Source organism: Halichoerus grypus, chromosome 6, assembly GCF_964656455.1.
Source record: "Halichoerus grypus chromosome 6, mHalGry1.hap1.1, whole genome shotgun sequence".
Lineage (NCBI taxonomy): Eukaryota > Metazoa > Chordata > Mammalia > Carnivora > Phocidae > Halichoerus > Halichoerus grypus.
The window spans coordinates 77,712,639-77,735,378 of NC_135717.1; the positions used below are offsets into that span (position 1 = coordinate 77,712,639).

Genomic DNA, 22,740 nt, shown 5'->3' on the forward strand with positions numbered 1-22,740 from the left:
TGATTTTCCTGTTTTCATTTTTTATTAAAGTTTATTTATTTTTTAAAAGTAGGCGCCACACCCAATGTGGGGCTCAAATTCACGACCCCGAGGAGCCAAGAGTCACATGCTCTTCTGACTGAGCCAGCCAGGCACCACTCTGTTTTCATTTTAATTTAACTATCATAGACATATTGTGAAACACACGGATTTTTAAGTGTACAATTTGATGAATTTTGATAAATCCATACACATAAACCGTCTCCCCAATCAAATTACAGAACATTTCCAACATCCCAGAAAGTCTCTTGTACTCTCTTTTTCAGTCAATTCCTTTGGTAACCAGTGTTCTAATTTTTACCACCATAGATTAGTTTATCCTGTTCATAAATTGTCATATAAATGAAATATATGAAATGAAATATATAAATTTCATATAAATGAAATCATACATGAATTACATTTTATTTTGTATCTGGCTTCTTTTGCTTGATACTGTTTTTGAGGTTCACTGGTAAAGTTGCTTGTATTAATTCATTGTTGTTTAGTAGTATTCCATTATACTGCTTAGTAGTATTCCATTACATGATACATAATTAAAAGTATCTATTTTGTTAATGAACATGTGGACTGTTTCCAGTTTTGCCCTTTTACAAATAAAATTGTTATGAACACTCCTGTACACATCTTTTTGTGGGAATTTCTCTTGAGTTACAGGGCAGGAGTATATATAATTTAGTAAGAAACCGCCTAATGGTTTCCAAAGTCTTGTACTAGTTTAAATTCTCACCAGCAATGTGTCAGAGTTCCAGTTACTCCACGTCCTCCCTAACAACCGGTATTGCCAGTTTTGTTAATTTCAACCATTTTTGTGGGATTGTGGTACAATCTCATTGTGGCTTTCATTTGTGTGAGCATTTTTTCATGTGTCTAATTTGTGTACCTTCTTCTTGTGAAGTGTCTGTTCAAGTCTTCTGTCTGCTTAAAAATTGTATTGTTTTGTCTTTTTGTTATGGACTTTTAAAATATCTTCTCAATGGAAGTCCTTTGCTCAACACATACACACACACACACACACACACACACACACACACACACACACACACACACTGTGAATATTTTCTCCCAGCATTTTGATGAACATAAGTTTAAAGTTTTGATAAAGTCCAATTTTTTTTCATTTTTTCTCTTATGTGTAGTGTTTTATGTTTCTATGCCTGCTAAAGTGGGGGTACTTTTAGCTATATATGTGCCATTGGGCTAACATCTGAAATTAAAACACATTTCTTTATTAAGGCCTAAAAACAACTACCCATTGCTAATCCTTGTTTACAAAGGCACAATCTTAGAACCAAAAACACTGGCTTTAACTAAAATTCCAGGGCTTTTAATTAAAGTTTTAAAAATGAAAGTTTCACTTTCAAAAATAATCATTCAACATATAGGCCATATATATGTACTGATAGCATGAGATGATCTGTATCAAATGGGCACAATATTGACAAGTTATGATGGGGTTAGGGCGGGGGCACTAAATGTCTGGGACTCAACGTTAGTTTTTAAATCTCTCTGAAAGGAAATTCTACCATATCTCTTTGGAATTTATTCCATGTTCACAGATCCTTCTCCGTTTAACTGAAATAGTTCTTTTTGTAATTTAATATACTCTCTCATTTTGCTCTCAGAAGAAATAGAAAAAAGGAGAAACATGGGCCTCCTCACCATTTAGACAAAAGCCTTCACCCTGTAATTGAATTCTGTGACTTTAATTTTTCTATGTCAGCTGCTCTTTTGAAACAATTATTTTTAAAATATTTCTATCTTCCTCTTTTTAAGTCTTCTACTTATTTTATTTTTTGTTTGACCTACAATGTCACATTCAAATACAGTCCTAAAATTTTGGGAGGCAGTTTACATTAGAATAATAGACAACCAGGGTTGGGGGGGAAAAACCAACCTTAGAAATAATCTGACTCAAATCATCTTCCAATGCTGAATTCCTCCTACAACCCAACTGAGCAGCTTCTCCTCCAATGAAGAACTGATTTCATATATGGCTGTCCATTTTTTTGCTGACAGATCTAGTAAGTTTTTCTTTCTGTTGAACTAAAAACTGCCTTCTTATAATGTCTACCCCACTGGTGATGGCGTAACACTGAATCAGTCAATATACAAAAAGTTCATTCTGTAACTGATTGTATCATCTTGTTGCTGCCTAAAGGTAATATTTTAGAGTTGTCTAGGCTTCTTAATATTTTCAATACTCTTAGGCATCTCCATTTTCACAAGATGATGAAAATCTGAACCCCATATTTACTGACCTAAATTAAAAAAATTTTTTTGTTGTTGTTTTGTTTTTTATTACTTTTTTAAACATTTTTATTTATTTATTTGTTGGAGAGCGAGAGCACAAGCAGGGGGAGCAGCAATCAAGGGAAAAGCAGGTTCTCCACCGAGCAAGGAGCCCGATGCGGGACTTGATCCCAGGACCCTGGGATCATGACCTGAGCTGAAGGCAGACGCCCAACCAACTGAGCCACCCAGGCGTCCCCAAATTTTTTTTATTTCGAAATAATTTCAAACTTACAGAAAAATTGCAAGAATACAGTTGTTCAATCCTTCACCCAGATTACTTAATTGCTAACATTTATTATCTTTGCCTTATCATTCAGTATATCTATATGTAACTTCGTATATGTTTCCTAATTGTTAAATTTAGATTATATATTGTCTGGCAGAAATATACCTGTGTTCTTCTCAGTGCATATTATCAGAAAACATATAATATTGATTTGTCCCACTACCAGTGATGTTAACTTTAGTCATTTGGGTTAAATGATATTTATTAGGTTTTTCCAATGTAAATTAACTAAAAGAGTTTTATGCTAATCAAGTGAAATACTTTATTTGTGAAGAGATACTTTCAGACTATGCAAATACAAACTTTTACCTACTGGTTTTCACATTTCTTGATGATTCTTGCCCAAAGCAGTTATTACTATGATGGTTGCCAAATAGTGATTCTCTAATTCCATCATTCCTTCCACCTTTATCAGCTCACATTCTCCTATACGATACGGCTTTCCTTTCTCTCCCATTTGTTTATTCATTCATTTCTTTATACCAGTACAGATTCACAGATTTCTATTTTATTCAATGGGTTATAATCTGCTATTATCAATATTGATTTTGCTGTTCAAATTCTTCAAAATTTTGCCATTGAAAGCCCCATGTCCTTTTGACATATTCTACCACTCTTGGAACACTTCCTTACTTTCTGGTATAGTAAGATGTTCTAGATTTATGTTGTACTATACCACACACAGCGTTAGACTCAGACATGTCTCCAAGGAGTCCTGAATATCAGTACTTGGGCAGCAATATTTAGAATCTCCTTAAAATCATTTCTATTTAAATGAACTCTGATGTTATAATATTGTTGAGGTGTTTTTAAAAAGCCTATAAAACTCATTGTTGTATATACTGGAAGAATGTTGAAGATGTGGCTTATAATTTGATCCTAGGTCAGGACCCATGGGGACTCCTGATTTGTTTTAATCTTGTAAGACACTACAAACTGCATAACCAATCAAGTTTCTCTCTTGACAGTGCCTGAGAACTCACTTCTGGATTCACCTTATTTTTCTCTAATCTCATTTCCCCTTGATTATTAGAATCACAAAGATGGGAACGCAGAATAGAGGACAGTTCTTCAGGAGATTCTGATATTCTCTGTTCCTTCAGAGAAGCACTGTTCGGTAACTACTCACTAAATTTGGAGTATTTTAAGATTTAGAACTGAGTTTCTGATTATTCATTCCATCCTTTTGGAACATGCTTCCCTTTAACCTCAAAGCTGAATAATATAGTATTGTGAATATAACTTCTTAATTTTATGATAAGAAGTAAAAATAATATAATGTGAGCTAGAAAAAATTATCTCAAAGGTAAAATAATGGTTCTTTCGTGTATACAAGATATTTAAAAACAAGCTTTCTTTGGCCATAAACTATCTCAAATGTGACCTGTTCCAAATTTACTTGGTTGTCGGACCTAGACAAGATTGCAGCTAGAGATGAAGTAGCGTTAAATTCACTATTTGAACAATGTATGTCTGGTAAAGCATAGAGATAGAAAACCAAAGGAATAGGACCCAAATACTAAGTCTTCAAAATATAATCTGCATATATCCATTTGAAAGTGTATACAATTAACCGTAGGTATTCCCAAACGAATCTATTTAGTCTTTGGTGACTATATTGACTCTGGCCAGTGTGTGTAAATCACAATGCATACAATTTCTTCAAATCAGGGTACTTTGACCCATGAACAATATTATGCTCCAAGCTGGTTACCACATTCACTTTCTACGAGCCATTGTGCTGGTGACAAGTTGAAAAGTTGTTCATTGTTGCAGGGAAATCATGTTATACAACACAGAAGTGTATGAATAGGAGAGCCACTGGAGACTTATAAATGTTTCCTCACCTCATTGTAAAGTTGAACACAATCACTTGCAGCTATGAGAAAGGTTACACATAGGGGTATGGTCTTTCTAGTATCTGCACCTGCAAATATCTGGAGTGTCCCACCTTTGTGTTGTATCTTTCTGAAACCAAGGAGATGGTATGTAGCATATGTACGATATAACCTTTTAAAGACATACATAACACTTAGGTTAAACTCATTGTTATCCCTCCCAAATACACCAAGACCCAAATTCTTGAGCTCAACGAAAATAAGTAAGTCTGAAAACTTAAAGCCTCTAATTGTCTGCATATACTGACAAGTTTTAGTTGACAATTCCCCACAGTTTTCATGGTTCTATATTACTTGCCCCAAGAACCAACTCCTTGAGTAGCTATTAGTCGTATGTTAGCTAGTGTCAATGCTGGATTCAGGGAGACACTAACAAGATTTCCTGCCCAAGAGCTGGCAAGAGGGCTTGACAAAGAAATGAAGGCACCTTATGCAGAAGAAGTGGGTAGAAGTGTAGTGTGGGAAACACAGACCTGGAATTGTCATTATGAGCTGTGATTCTGGAAGATAAAAACAGTGGTCAAACACGGGACTAAAATAAACAGAGAAGATGTTCAAATCTAAAACTGAACTTAATAAAACTTTTTCTTAGTGCTAGCCACTTTGTACCATAATAGCATTCTACTTTGACACTACCTCAATCTATTTTTTCAAAGAAAGCTTCTTTAGGGCTCCAGAACTGTATGTAAAATGGTGTAAGATTTATACTTTCAACAATGTCTCTTTTTCCAATACTAAGTGACTAGAGGGCCTGGGTTCAGTAAACAATAATCAACAGAAAGATAGCCTAAATAGTTTGATACCATTTATTTCAAATTTATATCACACTAAACAATATTGCATATTATTTATGGAAACAAATATGTGCTTTTTATTAAAAAGGTAAAAACGTGGACTGCAAAAATGCACACCAGTTTTGGATAGCGATTGCCACTATAGATGAAAAAGGAAAAATGCAATTGAGAAGAGGTATGAAGACTTTAACTATATTTAGCATTAAAAAAAACCCTGAAGCAGATATAACAAACTAATATTTGTTAATTCTGAGTATAAAGCTGATGTTATATTAATCTCTATAGTTTTTCTGAATGCTTAAAATATTTGATTAAAAATAATTTGATACAATCATACACAGAGAAGAACATATGGACCAAAACAGCAACTAAATATATATAATATGAAAAATGGCAACTATAGGTTTTCTCAGTCTTCTGCAAAAAAATTTTATGATTCCTAAAATATATATACTTAAGACTACTCTCTAAGATAACAACATGGATATAGAATGATGGGAAGCCTGAAATTAAGAAAGCCCAGTATGCCTAGAGATATAGGGTCAGAATTTTTCATGTTCAAGATTTTAGCACAAGTGAAAATTCCAAGGTTGATGGGGGCTCATCGGGCAGAGACTTAGTAAAAGAGTAACTGAAAATAGCGAGGAACTATCACCTCCCATGAGGCTGACACCAGTGGTACTAATATATATATACCTGCCTGTTATCCATGTACCCATCTATCAAGTTTGATCCAATCAAAACTAATATATCACACCCAAAGACAGCTCCAGAGAGTATAAAATTTGGGGGCAGACTTACAAAACTCAGAAATTAAAAGTCACTGCTATGAACAGTTTCAAGGCAGAGCCTAGAAAGAATTTATCACATTCTGCCACCTAGCTATCCTATAATTATCATTAAGCTACCAACCTATTAAGTCTGATAGGTTGAAAAAAAAACCTTAATAGTTCTTTGGGTCTACATAATCTTCTACCTTTCAAAAAAGGGATGCTTTTATTAGAGTAAGTCAATGCCAGTTCTGTCAACTTTACGCAGCAGCAGGAATAAAAATGATATCAATCCTCCTATTTCCCAAGTGGACTCTTACAGAATTCTATCCAATGGTAAGACTTTACTTCCTAATAATTCTACTGGATGTCATAGTATGTTTGTTAGAAAGATAAGGGGCAAAGCAGGAATCCCGAGATAGTCCTCCCTCTATGGTACAGGAATGTGGGGCCTGGCAAGGTTTGAGGGTAGAGCAGTAGCACTAGAGAAGTCTATCTACACTCTAAGCCCTGCTGGAGCACAAATGGTTGTGGCTGCCATGAGAAGACAGGACCCAAGATGCACTTGCACCCTGGACTCTTGTCTGATATAAAGCAAAAATCATGTGCTGGAGAAGGCAAGAAAACCCTTCAGTGCTAGAGCCTGACCTTGCTTTGACAAGAAAAGCTATGTGCTGCGGGGGGCAGAGCAGGAAACCTGCATGACCCCTGTTCCTAGGCAAAGACTGGCTCCCACTACAGCAGTAAAAAATCCATCCTACCTCCTGCATTGACGCTAGGTAAAGAAATCTATCACCAGAGAAGAGACCGGAAGTCCACTATGCCCTCATATTCTGAACTGATTCAAAGCAGAAGTCTGCTGCTACTGGGGAAGGGCAGGAAATCTTTCTGCAGTCTAGACCTTACATGAAAGAGTAGGGAGAATTCTTTGTCTCTTGGGATGTGGCAGGAACACTGAAACTGAGGCTGCCTAAGACTGAGTCTGAAGAAACCTCCCCTGGCACCACCATGAGTATTGGACTGAGAAACAAAAGCAGTCTGCCACTTGGAGAAGGGCAAGAGCATACAGAAAGAGCCCTCTGTGACACAGGCATGGGGAACCTGTTGAAAGCTGAGAACAAAGTAGGAAAACAAAAAAATCAATACTCCTAAACTTATATTAAAGACATGATAGTGGTAACTCACTGGAAAATTTGAAGCCTGTCGTACAGTGAAGGTAACTATAACAAAAACAAAACTCAAGTCCAGCTCAATTACTGACTTACGTGACTCAGTCCCCAGTGCTAATGGTCTGATGCAAGAGGAATGCCCATTTCCAGACATAAATATTCCTGGCCTCAGTTTCAACCATTCTTTCATATATAATATTTACCATTTAATAAAAAAAATTATGAGACACACAAAAAACACAAGTGAACTTGAAGACAGATCAATGGAAATTATCCAAATTGATAGTAGGAATCTCTAAATATAACATGAAAGACAGAACAAAACAAAACAGACATCTAAAAGATGTGGGACAAGAACAAATGCTCTAACAAATATGTAACTGTAGTTACAGAAGGAGAAGAGAGAAAGGGTCAAAACATATATATATATTTTTAAAGATTTTATTTACTTATTTGACAGAGAGAGACAGCTAGAGAGGGAACACAAGCAGGGGGAGTAGGAGAGAGAAGCAGGCTCCCCTGCTGAGCAGAGAGCCCGATGTGGGGCTCGATCCCAGGACCCTGGGATCATGACCTGAGCCGAAGGCAGACACTTAATGACTGAGCCACCCAGGCGCCCCTCAAAAACATATTTGAAGAGATAATGGCCAAGAGTTTTCTAAAATTAATGAAAGACAACAAAACACAGATCCAAAAGACTCAGAGATCCAAAAGAGGATTTTAGTCCAAACAGGAAATATAAAGAAAAACACAAGTAGGCACATTATTTTCAAATGGCTGAAAACAAAAGATAAAAAGAAAATCTTGAAAGCAGTCAGGTAAAAAAGGAACATGACCAAGAAAAAATATATACATGAATATAAAAGATTTTTCATCTGAAACTATGGAAGCCAGGTGAAAATGTAACAGCATCTTTAAAGTATTAAAAAACAAAATAGTCAACCTAGAATTCTATATCCAGAGAAGAGTATCTTTCAAAAAGAAGGCATATTAGTTTGCAAGGCTGCTAGACAAAGTACCACAGATTGGGTGGCTCAACAACAAAAATGTATTTTCTCACAGTTCTGGAAGTAAGAAGTTCAAGATCAAGGTGTTGGCAGGGTTGGTTTCTTTTTTTTTTATTTTAAAGATTTTATTTATTTATTTGAGAGAGAGAGAAAGAGCACAAGCAGGGGGAGTGGCAGGCAGAGGCAGAGGGAGAAGCAGGCTCCCCGCAGAGCAGGGGGAGCCTGATGCAGGGCTCCATCCCAGGACCCTGGGATGACCTGAGCCGAAGGCAGTCGCTTAACCAACTAAGCCACCCAGGCGCCCAGCAGGGTTGGTTTCTTCGGAGGTCTCTCTCCTTGGCTTTCAGATGACTGCCTTCTTTCTGTGTCTTTACATGTTTGTTTTTCCTTTGTGATTACATACTCCTAGCATCTCTCTCTATAGGTTCTAATCTCTTCTTCTTATATGGATACCAGTCAGATTGGATTAGGGCCCACCCTATCAGCCTCATTTTAACTGAATTGCCTCATCGAAGGCTCTATCTCCAAATGTAGTCACATTCTGGGAGTTAGGGCTTCAACATACAAATTTGGGGGGACATAATTCAGCTCATACCTCATCTCCATACCCCCCCAAATTCATGTGCTTCTCACATGCAAAACACATTAACCCTCCTCCCAACAGCCCAAAAGTCTTAACTCATTTCAGCCTCAATTCTAAATCCTGAATCTCATCTAAATCAAATGTGGATGAGACTCAAGGCATGATTCATTCTGAGGCAAAAATTCCTCTCTAGATGTGAACCTGTTGAAACCAGATAAATTATCTGCTTCTAAAATACAGTGGTAGAACAGGCACAGGTTAGACATTCCTATTCCAGAAGGGGTCATGGGTCCCAAGCCAAGTTCAAAACTTTGCAGGGTAAACTCCATTAGATTTTAAGGCTCAAGAATAATCCTCTTTGGCGGGATGCTCTGTCCCCCAGGCAACTCCACCCCTCTGGCCCTGGGTGATAGCCTGGTCTATTGAAACCTAGGAGGTAGCCCTGCCCTCTGGAACCAAGGAGGAAGAGATAGCCTTGTCTCTTAGACCTGTGCCCGGTGCTGGTGGAATATATGCTATCTTCAAGAAACTCTTTTTATATATAAAGACCCAGATAGCTTAAAAGCAAATACATGGAAAAAGATATACCATGCACACACTAACCTAAAGAAAGCTGGAATGGTTATGTTGCTGTCACATAATAATAAAAGAATCAATTCATCAAGAAGACACAATAATCATTAATGTGTATGCACTCAATAACAGAGCTTCAGGATACATAAAACAAAAACCAGTAAGTAAGAAAAATAAGCAAATCTGTAAGTTTAGCTGGTACGGTAGCCAGCTTCTAAAAAGGCAAAGGAAACAAAACAATTCTGGTAAATCTTCAGATATAAGGTTATGTTTCTATAGGCTGGGCAGTTGCAGATAATAGGGTTACGACTCAGGATGAGTCTGAATGGTTCCTGACATCAATAGTAAGCTTATCCAAAGCTACTGAATGGCACTGAGGAAACTGTCTTGGGTTGTCCAATAGATAAATAATCAGCTAAATATATACTAAACATTCTCTATACACATAATACTGTGCTAGGCACTTTAGAAATATAAGACATGGTTCTGGCAGTGAAGAAACTTTCCTTGTTGGAGAAATAAGAATCTCAAATATGAAATACAAACTAATAAGCTATGCAGAACTCACTAGAATTCACTTACTCATTTAAGTTACTGAGCAAGTGGTACTTGTTGATGTGGTGCTAATTTTAAGATGAAAATTATATAGTTCATGTCTTTAACAGACAGAAAGGCTAGAATGGAAAGACAGATATGAAAACAAGTAAGTATATGTGTTGTAGGTACTACAGAAACCTTAAAGAGCGAGCGGCACATTCTTCCTAGGGTTTCAGGAATGGATACATAGAAGAAATGATGTCTGAGCTGAGCTTAAAAGCTCAGATTCCTATTTAGGTATTGCCCAGGAGACAAAGTAGGGAAGGGCATATTAGGCAGAAGGATCAATATGAGAAAAGGTCAGAAGTATAAAAACTTTAAGTAGTTTAAAACTAAGTGGTTGGGTATGCTTCAAGGCTAGGATGAGAAGAGATGTGCATTTAATAAACAGGCTAATGAAAGAAAGCCTTGTAGGATAGGATAAGGAGTATGGAATTTATCCATTCTGTCTTCTTCTTATTCTTGGGATAGACAAGGCTCCTGTCCTGTCCTCATGAGGGTGTTATTGGGGGGGGGGTGGTGGCAGGTGGCAGTGAAAGGCACAGGACACACAGAGTTGGATAACACAAATGTCAGCAGCAGAGGGCTCTACATCCCCCAAAACAAAAATGTAAACACACCACACACCCACAAAATAAACCAATGTGCATATTTGGCAATGATTCGGGTCTTAATGTTTCTTCGGCTTCAAAAACTAAAGTAAACCTTGATCATAATACTTTCATGGACCAATCATTTTGTAGTACTAGGGGTCATCTTTCTCAATAGCCTGCACTGTCCCCTTAAATTCTTACTTGTGGTGAGCTGGCAGAAAATTGGTTGGTTTCTCCACCAATCTTTAGCAGCCAAGGAGAAGCTTACAGAAGGTGGTGTTAGTTGCTGTATTCCTTTACAGATGACCTAAGTCCCCTGTTTCTCAGGGTTCCCAGGGAAGCCTGCTAAAGACACAACTTCACACACCTCAAGCAATAACTTCAGTGACTGAAGAACATTCTCAGTCAAGAAGAAACATATTAACACAATTCAGGTATGTGAGCAAAACTCTTTTGATGATTACTGTAGCTTGATTGTAACATAATGTATAATGGCAAGCCGATTAATGAATTCTTGGTTTCATTTATTTAAAGCTTTCTGAAAAATTCTTAGTTTGAAATTTCCTATTTTGGTCTCACTCTGGAGATATTTTTTTTCCCTTAGAAAAACTGAGTTAAGTTCATTCAAGCATATTTGAAAACATAACTAAGCAGAAATACTTTTTTCATTTCAAAGACAACCTGTTATACAAAGAAATAATTTAATGCCAGTTCGGTTTTGATATATCACTATGTCAGTGCTTTAAGAAGCACTGTTCTTTTTTTTTTTCTTTTTTAAAGATTTAATTTATTTATTTGACAGAGAGAGAGAGAGCGCACAAGCAGGGGGAGCGGCAGGCAGAGGGCGAAGCAGGTTCCCCACTGAGCTGGGAGCCCTGATGCGGGGCTCGATCCCAGGACCCTGGGGGATTATAACCTGAGCTGAAAGTAGATGCTTAACCGACTAAGCACCCAGGCGCCCTAAGAAGCCCCGTTCTTCTGTAAAATTTTGAAGTAAAAGTTTTTGAAATTAACTAGGCATGCATTCCGCTTCCAGTGGGTTTTCAGTTGCATTTTCACTACATGGTTATTAATGTCCTTTAGCTATTAGGAATCCAATTTCATTCTGTCCTTTACATTCTTCCTCCCTCTTTCAAGAAGAGAGAATTTAAAATTTCTATGGCAACATGCTAAATTTGAGAAGTAGGCTTTACCTTTACTCATCAAATAAGTAAAGTAGCTAACTAATTAGGCTGCTAAATATGTCTACTAAGGCAATACCCATACCATGGAGAAGTAAGTACAGCTCTAAGACTCCAGTCTGCACTTCTTGATCTGTGGGTTGACATTGCTGTCATACCATGGAAGTGTCTGTATTTAACACAATTTTCCTTCACACATCATGAGTAAACAAACAGTGTTAAATAGCAAGGATTTAGCTGGAAAATAGCATATAGATTCAAAATTCCGGAGAATTTTAGTAAATTTACAGCACGAATACAATTAAGTCTCTCAGTTGGTATAATCGTGGCCTAGTTAGGGATATCATCAACCCCTCTGTAAACTAGGAACTAAAGGGGCTTAGAGTTAATGTTTTAGAAACTGTTCTATTTCTCTTTTTCTGTGTTTATTCAATCTTTCTTTCCTTCACTCTCCATGTCTGCTCTCTATAGCTATCCTCATCCATTTTTTTCTTTCTTTTCTTTTTTTAAAAGATTTTATTTATTTGAGAGAGAGAGCAGCTCGCAAAGCATGAGTGGGGGGAAGAGGGACAATGGGAGAGAGAGAAGCAGATTCCCTACTGAGCAGGGAGCCCAACTCAGGGCTTGATCCCAGGACCCTGAGATCATGACCTCAGCCGAAATCAAGAGTTGGACACTCAACTGACTGAGCCACCCAGGCGCCCCTATCTGCTTCTTTTATCCCCAGTTTTTGTCTCCAGACTAGCCTTTCTTTATTGAACTAAAAAAAAAAAAATCACAATATGAACAAAAGAGAATCATTGGATTTTTACAGGCAATAGTATGCAGAAAATGTATCATGGGGAGCACCTAAACTAATTCATCTAATAGTTCTTTCACTTAAAAACGTAGTATGTTGTAACCCACTATTCCCTAGAGACAACTGTAGATACTTGCTACTGACTTGTCAAGAATCCTTTATCCAGGGGCACCTGGGTGGCTCAGTGGGTTAAGCATCTGCCTTCGGCTCAGCTCATGATCTCAGAGTCCTGGGATGGAGCCCCGCATCCGGCTCCCTGCTCAGTGGGGAGTCTGCTTCTCCCTCTCCCTCTGACCCTCCTCTCTGCTTGTGCTCTAACTCTCTCTCTCTCTCTCAAATGAATAAATAAAAAATCTTAAAAGAAAAAAAAAATCCATTATCCAAGTATCCTTAACTCAGATTTTCCTTCAGTGGCTATAATTATTAGTGGTCATCACTTTTATGAAATAAAGTATGGCATGTTAGCAGACTATCCTTAAGCCTCTCCTTTTTTTCTCTCAAAGATTTATTTTAGAGAGAGAGAGAGAGCGAGCACGAGCAGGGGGAGGGGTAGAGTGAGAGGGAGAGAGAGAGTCTCAAGCAGACTCTGCGCTGAGCGCGGAGCCCAACTAGGGGTTCGATCTCAAGACCCTGAGATCATGACCTGAGCAGAAACCAAGAGTTGGACGCTTAAGTGACTGAGCCACCCAGGCACCCCAACCCTCTCCTTTCTAAGCAGCCCTTTCTGATACTTGAGCAAGTTACACTGAGGGAAGAATAAAGTGGTACTTGTTGCAAATGGTAATTCCTATTATCTATTGAAGACCTGCCCGTTGCTAAGAATCTTGAATCTGAACACTGAACTTCCCCCGGGAGCTCCTATTGCCCCAACCTAAGCAGCAGCTGAATTTTATCAGGGTCTTGTCAAAGTTCAAATGAGAGACTTACCTGTTCCTGGGTCATCTTCTGCAGCTCATTCTCCCAAGCTGCCTGGTCATCGTCCAAGTTATAGGAAGCTGGTGGAGTGAGTCCACGAAGTATCAGGGGGTCTCGGTCATGGCAGAGGGCTGTCAGGTGTCCAATATACAACTTTAATTTGCTTCTATTTTGGTCAAGTTCTAAGAGGGGCTGGATGATCTGAAGTGAAAAAATTGAGGAAAGTCAAGGTCATTCTGAAACAAGAAGTTCAAATATCTTCATGCCTCCCAAGTCAAAGAAAACTTACCAAAGACTAAAGCTCCTCTAAGCACCATTGAAATCTTCAGGATTATAAAAAGATACAGTTCCACACACTTGCACATTTACACTTGTCACACCCATTTCTGGGAGACAGGTAGGGAATGTTGGCTTAGTCTATCAACATGAAACTGAGAGTTTCGTATTTAGGCAGGGGATTAAACACACGACTAACTTGTTTTTACAGAGATGACATTCCTGATACAGAAAGACTCCAGTTACCTCACAATTTCTCTTCCCATTTATTTATGAGTGGTTATAAAAAACTGCTAGTGAAATTTGCTCACTGAAAGCCTGGACAACATATACTTCATGTGTTCCTTCACCTCCTGGAATGGAAGAAAAATTCTGTCTCTGGAGAAGGTGCATGTTTTTCTTGGCCATGAGATGTGATGAGTGAACTCATTACTAAATCTGCCTCATCCTGGCTTAAGCTCCCCTCATTCATTTCACAGAGCTATCCGATATTCTTTTTAAACAGTGATTGATAAATCCTTACATAACACCAAACACCTGACTCACAGCCAAGGACTCTGAAATTCTCTCAGTTGTAACACTGGTTTGATGTTTTTCTTGAAAAACAGTCCTGCATTAAAAAAAAAAAAAATTTTTTTTTTTTTTTTTTGTTGCTATTTCCTTTACCCTGGATGAATAACTATCCCTTGACTCCCTTTGGAAACATGTTAAGTGACAGATGGCTTCTGCCCCAGAATTTCATCTGACAGCCCTCATGACAATACTCTGGTCAGGTACTTGGTAGTTGGTCAAAGCCTGAGGAAGAGTTGGGCCCGATCTCACATCTCAGAATGCTGGAATGTTAGAGCAGCATCTGCTTGATCCACAGCAGCTGTGAGAGCTGCGAAGCCCCACCAAAACGCTGGCAATTCTCAAAATGTTCCCAGGGCTTACAAGGCAGAGGTCTGCACCTGTTGCATGTCACCGGGCTAGCATTTTCCATGCACAGGACACCTCTGACCCACCTCATGAATAAGGAGCTCAATAATCTTCATTTTCAGAAACAAGGACTGGTATTACTTTCAAAAGTGACACCGATTTCTCCCTGGCCTCCTCAGAGGCCCGCTCCTGCTGCTTTCCTTTGTTTCTCTTTCAGAGTTTTTAACACAGTTTTATATTTTTTATTATGAAATCAATACATATTTTACTCTGAAAAATATGGGGAAAAAAGTGTAAAAGAAATAATAAAATAGGCATAAGTGTTCCAACAAGACTAACATTTGCAACATTGATTTTCTTCTAAGTCTTTTTATAAACTTTTATAAATCAGCTTTTAATAGTATCACACTTCATATTTCCCTTGATACATATTGCTTATCCATTTAATGTTATGAGTACTATTCAAACATCACGTATTCCTGGAAAACATGGTTTTTAATGGTTGCTTTATAAATAAATCACATTTCCTCTGTTTCTGATGTTATTTCCATGAAATAATTGAGAGCTTAGTCGCTAAAATAATCTTTAGCTTATTAAAAAGATCAGAGTTCAGAGTTTAGGCCTATCGGGTATTACATATTATAGAAATTCAAATACAAACCAGAGAAAGTAAATCAACTTAGCATTATTTTATTTTTTAAACTCACATACACAATTCTTTAAGGATAAAGGTTCAACGCTTAGGTGCTGGTGTGGAAGGTTCTTGGGCTCTGTAAGAGACCCCTAGCAGCAGGCTCATGGTACCAGTTCTGTGCTGGCCTTTCCTACCTATGACAGACATATTGACACTGCCAATCACAGAAGGAAGGGACTGTTTCTTTCTTTTTTTTAAAAGATTTTATTTATTTATTCATGAGCAAGAGAGAGAGGGAGAGAGGGAGAGAGGGAGAAGCAGGCTTCCCACAGAGCAGGGAACCCGATGAGGGACTCAATCCCAGGACTCTGGGACCATGACCTGAGTCAAAGGCAGATGCTTAACCGACTGAGCCACCCAGGCGCCCAGGAAGGGATTGTTTCAATAAAGCAGAGGATTTGGAGAGTGAGGAAGTTGGATAACTTTTCACAAACATCATCAATCTCTCAAAAAGAATTGTATTTTATTTCTGATCACAAATGCATACTTACTGCAGAAAATTTTATAAAAAGCATAATCTTAAAAGCAATTTAAAAGCAGTATTCCTTTAAATGAATGTACACTTTGCACTTTAGTAACTACACTGCCTAGTCATGGTTCTGTTACCACACACCACATCCCTGAGGCCTTCAAGCAATGCAGTCCTATTTCATTTTACATTTTTTTTTTTTTTTAGATTGGCCTTGTCTTCTTTCACACACACATTGATAACAACTTCGGGGGGGGGGTTCACTTTTGGGATTTCCACTTATTCCCATTCTGTGTGTGTGTGTGTGTGTGTGTGTGTGTATGTCTATAGTTGTTATCACATCTGGGCTGCAAGGCTGAAAAAGCTGATATCTTAGGTAATGAATGTTTGAATGGGCAAACTGGCATAAAAAAGTATGACCACAGAGGAAGGGGACAATGTGATAAATGGTAGTAATGGAGAAGTCAAATTTCTTATAAGTAAATGGAATTTAGAAAGATACTACCTCACCACTATATAACTTGAGATGAAAAAATTTGTGTTTTAGGTCCTTGTTCTTAATCAAAGATAAATTTCAAGCTTATTTAAATGCATTTCATATTGAAGTTCTGATTAAAAAACGTGAGTCTTTTGCACTCTAGAATTTTTCAAAGTCCAAGTTGAAAAGTTAAAATATGATGGAATTTGACATTTTTTTCCAGGATAAAGATTTATTCCATGTAATAACCCAGATGTCTATCCTTTCTTTCCATGCCAAAGGGAATTGCTTTAAAAACACAAAACAAAACAAAACAAAACCCATAGAGTTTACTATGTGAAAGCATAAGAAACAGCCCAAATAGCACAGTTCCCAAATCTACCCACTAAAAAAAAAATCACTTTGGCCTCTCTGGGACACATTTAACCACGTCAATCATGTGGGAAATGCCTTTATCTCTTCCTTTTCCTCTCTATCTGACTTGGACAGGCCACTTAGAAAAGAAATTGCATTTCCCACAAGGTAGAACTGCCCCTGCCTAATCTCAAGAGGGAAGAGGGACACTTGCAAAGTAGAATGAGGATGCCTTACAGGATCCATAAGTTATGTCTTCTGTCCACATACAACCTCAGTACATTGGCAAGAAGTCCTACCAAAAACTTTGAGAAATGTGGTCAGGCCACATTAGCTCTATAGCTATACAGAGCAATAGTTATACACCTTTTGTGGCAAAAAGAAGTTAAAAAATGAACTTGTCAAAACAACTTCTGTTTGTATCAAATATGATGCCAAATGGCAATATTCCCCCAATCCTATATTTACCAAATTGTTAAGGAAAAGAATTTAAATTGTAAAAAGGGATGAAGAGACCTTTTGATTGATGTACTGATAGCTTTGTTTCTTCTTGCAAGGATTTATTTGCTTATGTACTAGGTTCTCAAACTGACTTCACAAGTCAGTGTTTGATGACATATGGTGACAGAGGACAGTGATCTTCTGAGGTGTTTATTTTAACCTCCTTTCCACTTAAGTGAGATTAGATGGGTAAAGGTCTTTTGGAAGACAGATGAGTTGCTCCTGTATTGTTCAATGTAGATTGTAACTGAAAATTCCACAGTATTCCATTTCTGCAACCCATTTATCTATGATATCTGAACACACTTTCTTAGACCATTTGACTCTTCAATACGAGGATGGAATGTGCAGAGTGAAAGACTCCAAACCAGTCCATTATACAGCCTGCTTTTCTCTTCCCATTCTACTGTTTCCGTGTCAGACATTTACTCTAAGTATGGGTTAGTTGGTTGTAACACATTCTAGGAACTCATTTTGAAACGAATGGTATATCTACATCATAAAGACTGAATGGATAGGTACTGAATATTATTTGGGACTTAAGGTATTTGCTCTTGGGGTAACTAATATTTTGTTGTTTGGAAGATACCATTTTTTAAAAAGCTAACATTTATTGATAATTTACTGTGTTCCTTGTAAATTATTTTTAAATTTACTATGATTCTTCTGTGGCTAGCTGACCGCCCTTAATTGGCTACAAAATCTTTTTGTTCTTCTTTCTATCTGCTGCTGAAGCCTTCAGAGGCAGGTTCAACTGTCCATATGTTAACGGCATAAATGCTAGTGGTAGTTGCGATTTCTCATTGGGTTACCATCATACTTCTGTCATGTAGGTACATCAAGAAAGTCCCAGAACAACTAACATATTAACTTCCCAGAGACATTACTCTCTTAATTGCATTCTTGTCCAGAGGCCCCAGCAGAGAGTAAACTCTGAAAAGTAAATAAGGAAACAAGAAAATAAAATACATCATTCTAGTCTCAAAGTCTTTTTCCCCCTCAATAACTAAGTTTATCTTCTTGACCAATAACATACCCCAGGATCATAAAGATGAAGGATGGTGTTAAGTCTCTTCACAAAGGTTTAGAGCTTTGTGTTATGTTCTCACTTAAATACAGCTATTTGGTGAAAGAATAGAGTTGTTTGAAAAATATAGTAACCCTCATAATACTTTGCCTACATTGATTAGATATACTGCATATCAAATGACATATATTGAAAACTAAAAAGTTATCTAATTCACTTAACAAACATTTAGTGAATGTCTCTATGCCATGCCATGTCTGGTTTTAGCTGATGAGAATACTAAGAATAAGGTGTGTTTCTGGTCTACATTTAAAAAAAAATCATGAGGGTGCCTGGGTGGCTCAGTTGGTTAAGCGACTGCCTTCGGCTCAGGTCATGATCCTGGAGTCCCTGGATCGAGTCCCGCATTGGGCTCCCTGCTCGGCAGGGAGTCTGCTTCTCCCTCTGACCCTCCCCCCTCTCATGTACTCGCTCTCTCTCATTGTCTCTCTCAAATAAATAAATAAAATCTTTAAAAAATAAAAAAATAAAAAAAAAATAAAAAAAATAAAAAAAATCATGAAATAGTGGAACTAATGTGTTGAGGGTATATAAGAATTAAAATGCATAAATTCATGATTTATCTTTAAGTTTACTTTTGAAGTTTACTTCAGGCAAACACTTAAATTGCTAAATAAACCTCTTTGCCTTGATGTGAAGGTTAGCTTAACTTAGTTTTCATACATAAGGTCATAAAATTCAAGTTTTTTATTCTTAATGGTCTCTGAGACTCAACCTCCTTTTTTTTTTTTTTTAGAGAGGCGGGGAGGGGCAGAAGGAAAGGGACAGAGAGAATCTTAAGCAGGCTCCACGCCCAGCGTGGAGCCTGACATAGGGCTTGATCTTATGACCTGAGCCGAAATCAAGAGTTGGATGCTTAACCGACTGAGCTACCCAGGCACCCCTGAGATCCAACCTCTTAATTAGCCTTCTCATTTGAAGCCCAAACAGAGGGACACTTAATGGACTCCCTAAATATTTTTGGTGTTACAGTCCTTACCCATTTTTAACCCTACGAAACAGAAAAAAATACATACATTTACATTTGAGAATGGCCTTCATTTGATACTTCTCCGGCAAGAGATACTTTGGACAAAAATATGCCTAGCATGTCTGCACCCTCATAATAACCTATAAAAAAGTCAAAACTTCAGAACAGTTTGTAAAATATACCTATATAACCTCCATCAAAAACCAAACCTTATTGTTAACATTGAGAATCTGGAAAATTTTAATAGCTTTAGACTTAGTTTCTGCTTAGAGGACTAGTCACTGAAAAACAATTCTATAATAGCATAGCTGCCTTCCTTTTAGTGGTAAAGTCAATAAACTTCCAAAATTTCAGGAAAAATTAACAGATAACCTAAAGTTAAAGGCAAGAAACTTAAGGGCTCCAAATCCTGACCCTCACTTCATTACTACTTTTCATGTATATCTATTTGACTCCCCATATTTTATAGAATGTGACTGTCTTACACTTACCTTCCAAACCAAAAATAAAAATCATGACAAAAGCAAAATAATTCAGAATATTACTTGTGTTATAAATATTTACTAAGTACCTCAAATATGAGTTCTATAGCAAGCAGAATCCCTTTCTCACCCTCCCTACGGATGACCTATTATTATGACAGTTAATAAAAAATTTGGACTGGCTCTATTAACATTCTCATGACCTTATCTATATACTGGTGACAAAGATTCTCTCTTTAACCTAACTTTAGTTAGGCTCCCCTGAACTCTCTTCTCAACTGGGCCCTAAATTTGGAGCTTCTGTGTTCATCTCTACATTGTCCAGCTTTAGCAAGAATTCTGCTAAATTGGTTTATCAATAATCTCCCATCCCTGATATTTGATCACCCTCAATATCTGATCAGGTTCCTCATCCTCCACCATTCTCCAGGTGATGTCTGATCACTCTGGCCTGCCTTCAGCAAGGATCCTGTTAGGAGGGTTTAGCCAGAATGTGCCCTTCTCCCTGATGTCTCCTCTTAGTAAGCCTCCATCCACTGACCCCCACCCTGCTCCTGGGCTATAAATTTCCACTTTTCCTTGTTGTATTCAATTCAAAGATTGTTAAGCACAATCTTTCTCCCCACCGAAAAACTCCATTGCAGTGGTCCCTATACCTATCACAATGGTCCTGAATGAAGTCTGTCTTGCTGTTTTAAAAAGTGAATGGATAATTTTTTTCTTTTGATAATTTTTTTTCTTTAACACTGGGTAAAGGAGAGGAATAGTAAATACTTGGTTATCACTAGGAGTTCAGGTCCAGGGACCACTGGATCACTGAGATGAATAAATGTTAATCAGAAATCTTACCACAAATAGAAATATCTGGTTCTTAAAGTAAAAACTCTCTTCAAGGGTTTCAGATTTAAAGGGCTTTATGGTTTGTTGAAGTTTAAATGTGTCTATGAAAACTGAAAAAGGCTATGGGTTTTGAAGTACAAACAAAAGTGGGAATAATTTTTTAAAGTAACATGTGATCATTTCCTCTTAGTCTTACAGCTCAGAAGTCTGTTGTCAATTTTTCTTTAAGCATATATTACCACTTCAGCAAGACAAAACAAATCATCCCCTACTTGTTGATCCAGACGGAGAGAAAAAATTCTGTACTCAAAGTCGTAAGGAGATAGGAAACAGGGTACAGAATAAAATGAATCCTGAAATCTGAACTATAGAGCTGCTAACTATATTTTGCCTATTTATTCTCCATTTTGTTAAAACCTATCCTATTTTATGCAGTATAATAAGTGCTACTCAAATATAGCAGAGTGTTGGGGGCCTGCCCACTAGTGAGGGAAGGAAATCTGCTGAGCCCCTTTATTTATATGCTCATGGAGGATGTTAAGGCTGTAGATATTTCAAGTACCTACTTTAATATTTGGAAACTTGTAAGATACATGAAAATAAGGTCATTTACCAATAAGGGGGCAGACAAATATGTGCAGATGAAGAAGTGCAGATAAATGGACATTAAGAGGAGAGAATACAATTATGAGGCACAGAAACTACTCCATAAGCTAACCAATCAAGAGGACACATAGTAGGCTCCCAGATGATGTGGTCAGATGAGAGAGTAAGATAACTAGAATAAAGCCATCCACTCGGGGAGCCTGGATGGCTTAGTCAGATAAACGTCTGCCTTTGGCTCAGGTCATGATCCCAGGGTCCTGGGATGGAGCCCCACATCAGGCTCCCTGCTCCGCGGGAAGCCTGCTTCTCCCTCCCCTACCCCCCCACCCCATGTCAAATAAATAAATAAGATCTTAAAAAAAAAAAAAAAAAGCCATCCACTCTGCTAGATTAAGAAATGCTAAGAGCAGGTGTGTGTTCCAAAATTCTTCCTTGCTCTTAAGAGCTAATAAAGATGGGAAAGCATCTTCAATTCAGTTCTTGGCCGCAGGCTTGCCTCTTCACAATAAATCATTTATTGGATTTTAGTGAACAATGTAGAGTTTAAATATTTGTGTGTGTGCACGTAAAAGTGTGCACACGATAAAACAGATGAACGACTTCCCCATTCTATAGTAAAGCTCCACAGCTATACACATATGAGTGAGAAATTATGTGGAAACAATTCTAGGTATGGGGGAGAAAAATGAGGCAGAAGAGGGAGAAGAGAGGCTCACATTCTTTGAGCAGGCAAGCCAAATGAATGCTGATGCTGCATTTAAAAGGAAAAAAACTAGTTAGACAGTTGGCCACAGGCAAAAATGGCGGCTTCAACTCCTCGCATGCCTGTGCACATCCCTGAGTGCTGGAATTGTAACTCACACTCCATTCTGATCCTTTGAGGGCTGGTGCCTAAAGTACCCCTGCTATAATTGTTTGCTGCAGTCAAGCACAACAACACTTCTTGGAATTATTACTTGTCTGCTAGACAGATGGATCTGAAAAATAGCAACATGCTTGTTGCCTGCTGGGCAAACCACAATAACAACATATCACAACATCTCATTTTCTTCTCTTTCTAATGCAATGTACCAATTGCACGGGAAGTGGAAGAGAAGGCCAAGTGGAGGTGCCCAGGTTAAACAAAAGGAACCTTCTGACCTTGACATTTGTCAATAAACAAGGACATAACAAAGGATGTGAATCTACATTACAGGGAACACATCCACTGGCTCCTTCTCACAGTCTACAGGAATACAGAGAAGAAAAGGGCCAAGTATGATTATCTAGTAACTATGAGACGGATAGCTTATCTCTATATGGGCTCCCAAACAGAGGCCAGTCTCTGGAGGAGACTGTTCTGTGATTAGCTTATTTCAAGGTCAGGTTAAAGGTGTGTGTGTGTGTGTGTGTGTGTGTGTGTGTGTGTGTGTGTGTGTGTGTGTGTGTGTGTGTAAACCTAAAAGAGTTGGGAGGAGTAGAATGGGATAGTTTGCCATCAGTCACGTTATTATTTCAACTCTAGTGTCAAATCAAACACAAGAGGAGAATGGAGGTATTTAGAAGTTCACTGCGGAATGCTCACAG

At 37.9% G+C, this 22,740-nt stretch overlaps 1 protein-coding gene across 12 annotated transcripts in view; it reads right to left on the minus strand.

The window, feature by feature from the left end:
* ERC1 (ELKS/RAB6-interacting/CAST family member 1) overlaps nucleotides 1-22,740 on the minus strand; it is a 550,857-nt gene that overhangs the window by 30,723 nt on the left and 497,394 nt on the right. For 7 of the 12 annotated variants that reach the window (XM_078075442.1, XM_078075441.1, XM_078075446.1 and 4 more), the window contains one exon: nucleotides 13,512-13,700. In XM_078075442.1, the coding sequence (XP_077931568.1) occupies nucleotides 13,512-13,700 (189 nt within the window). Of the gene's footprint in view, nucleotides 1-13,511; nucleotides 13,701-22,740 lie in introns of those variants that run through there. The other 5 variants (XM_078075452.1, XM_078075449.1, XM_078075453.1 and 2 more) reach the window with 1 other exon arrangement.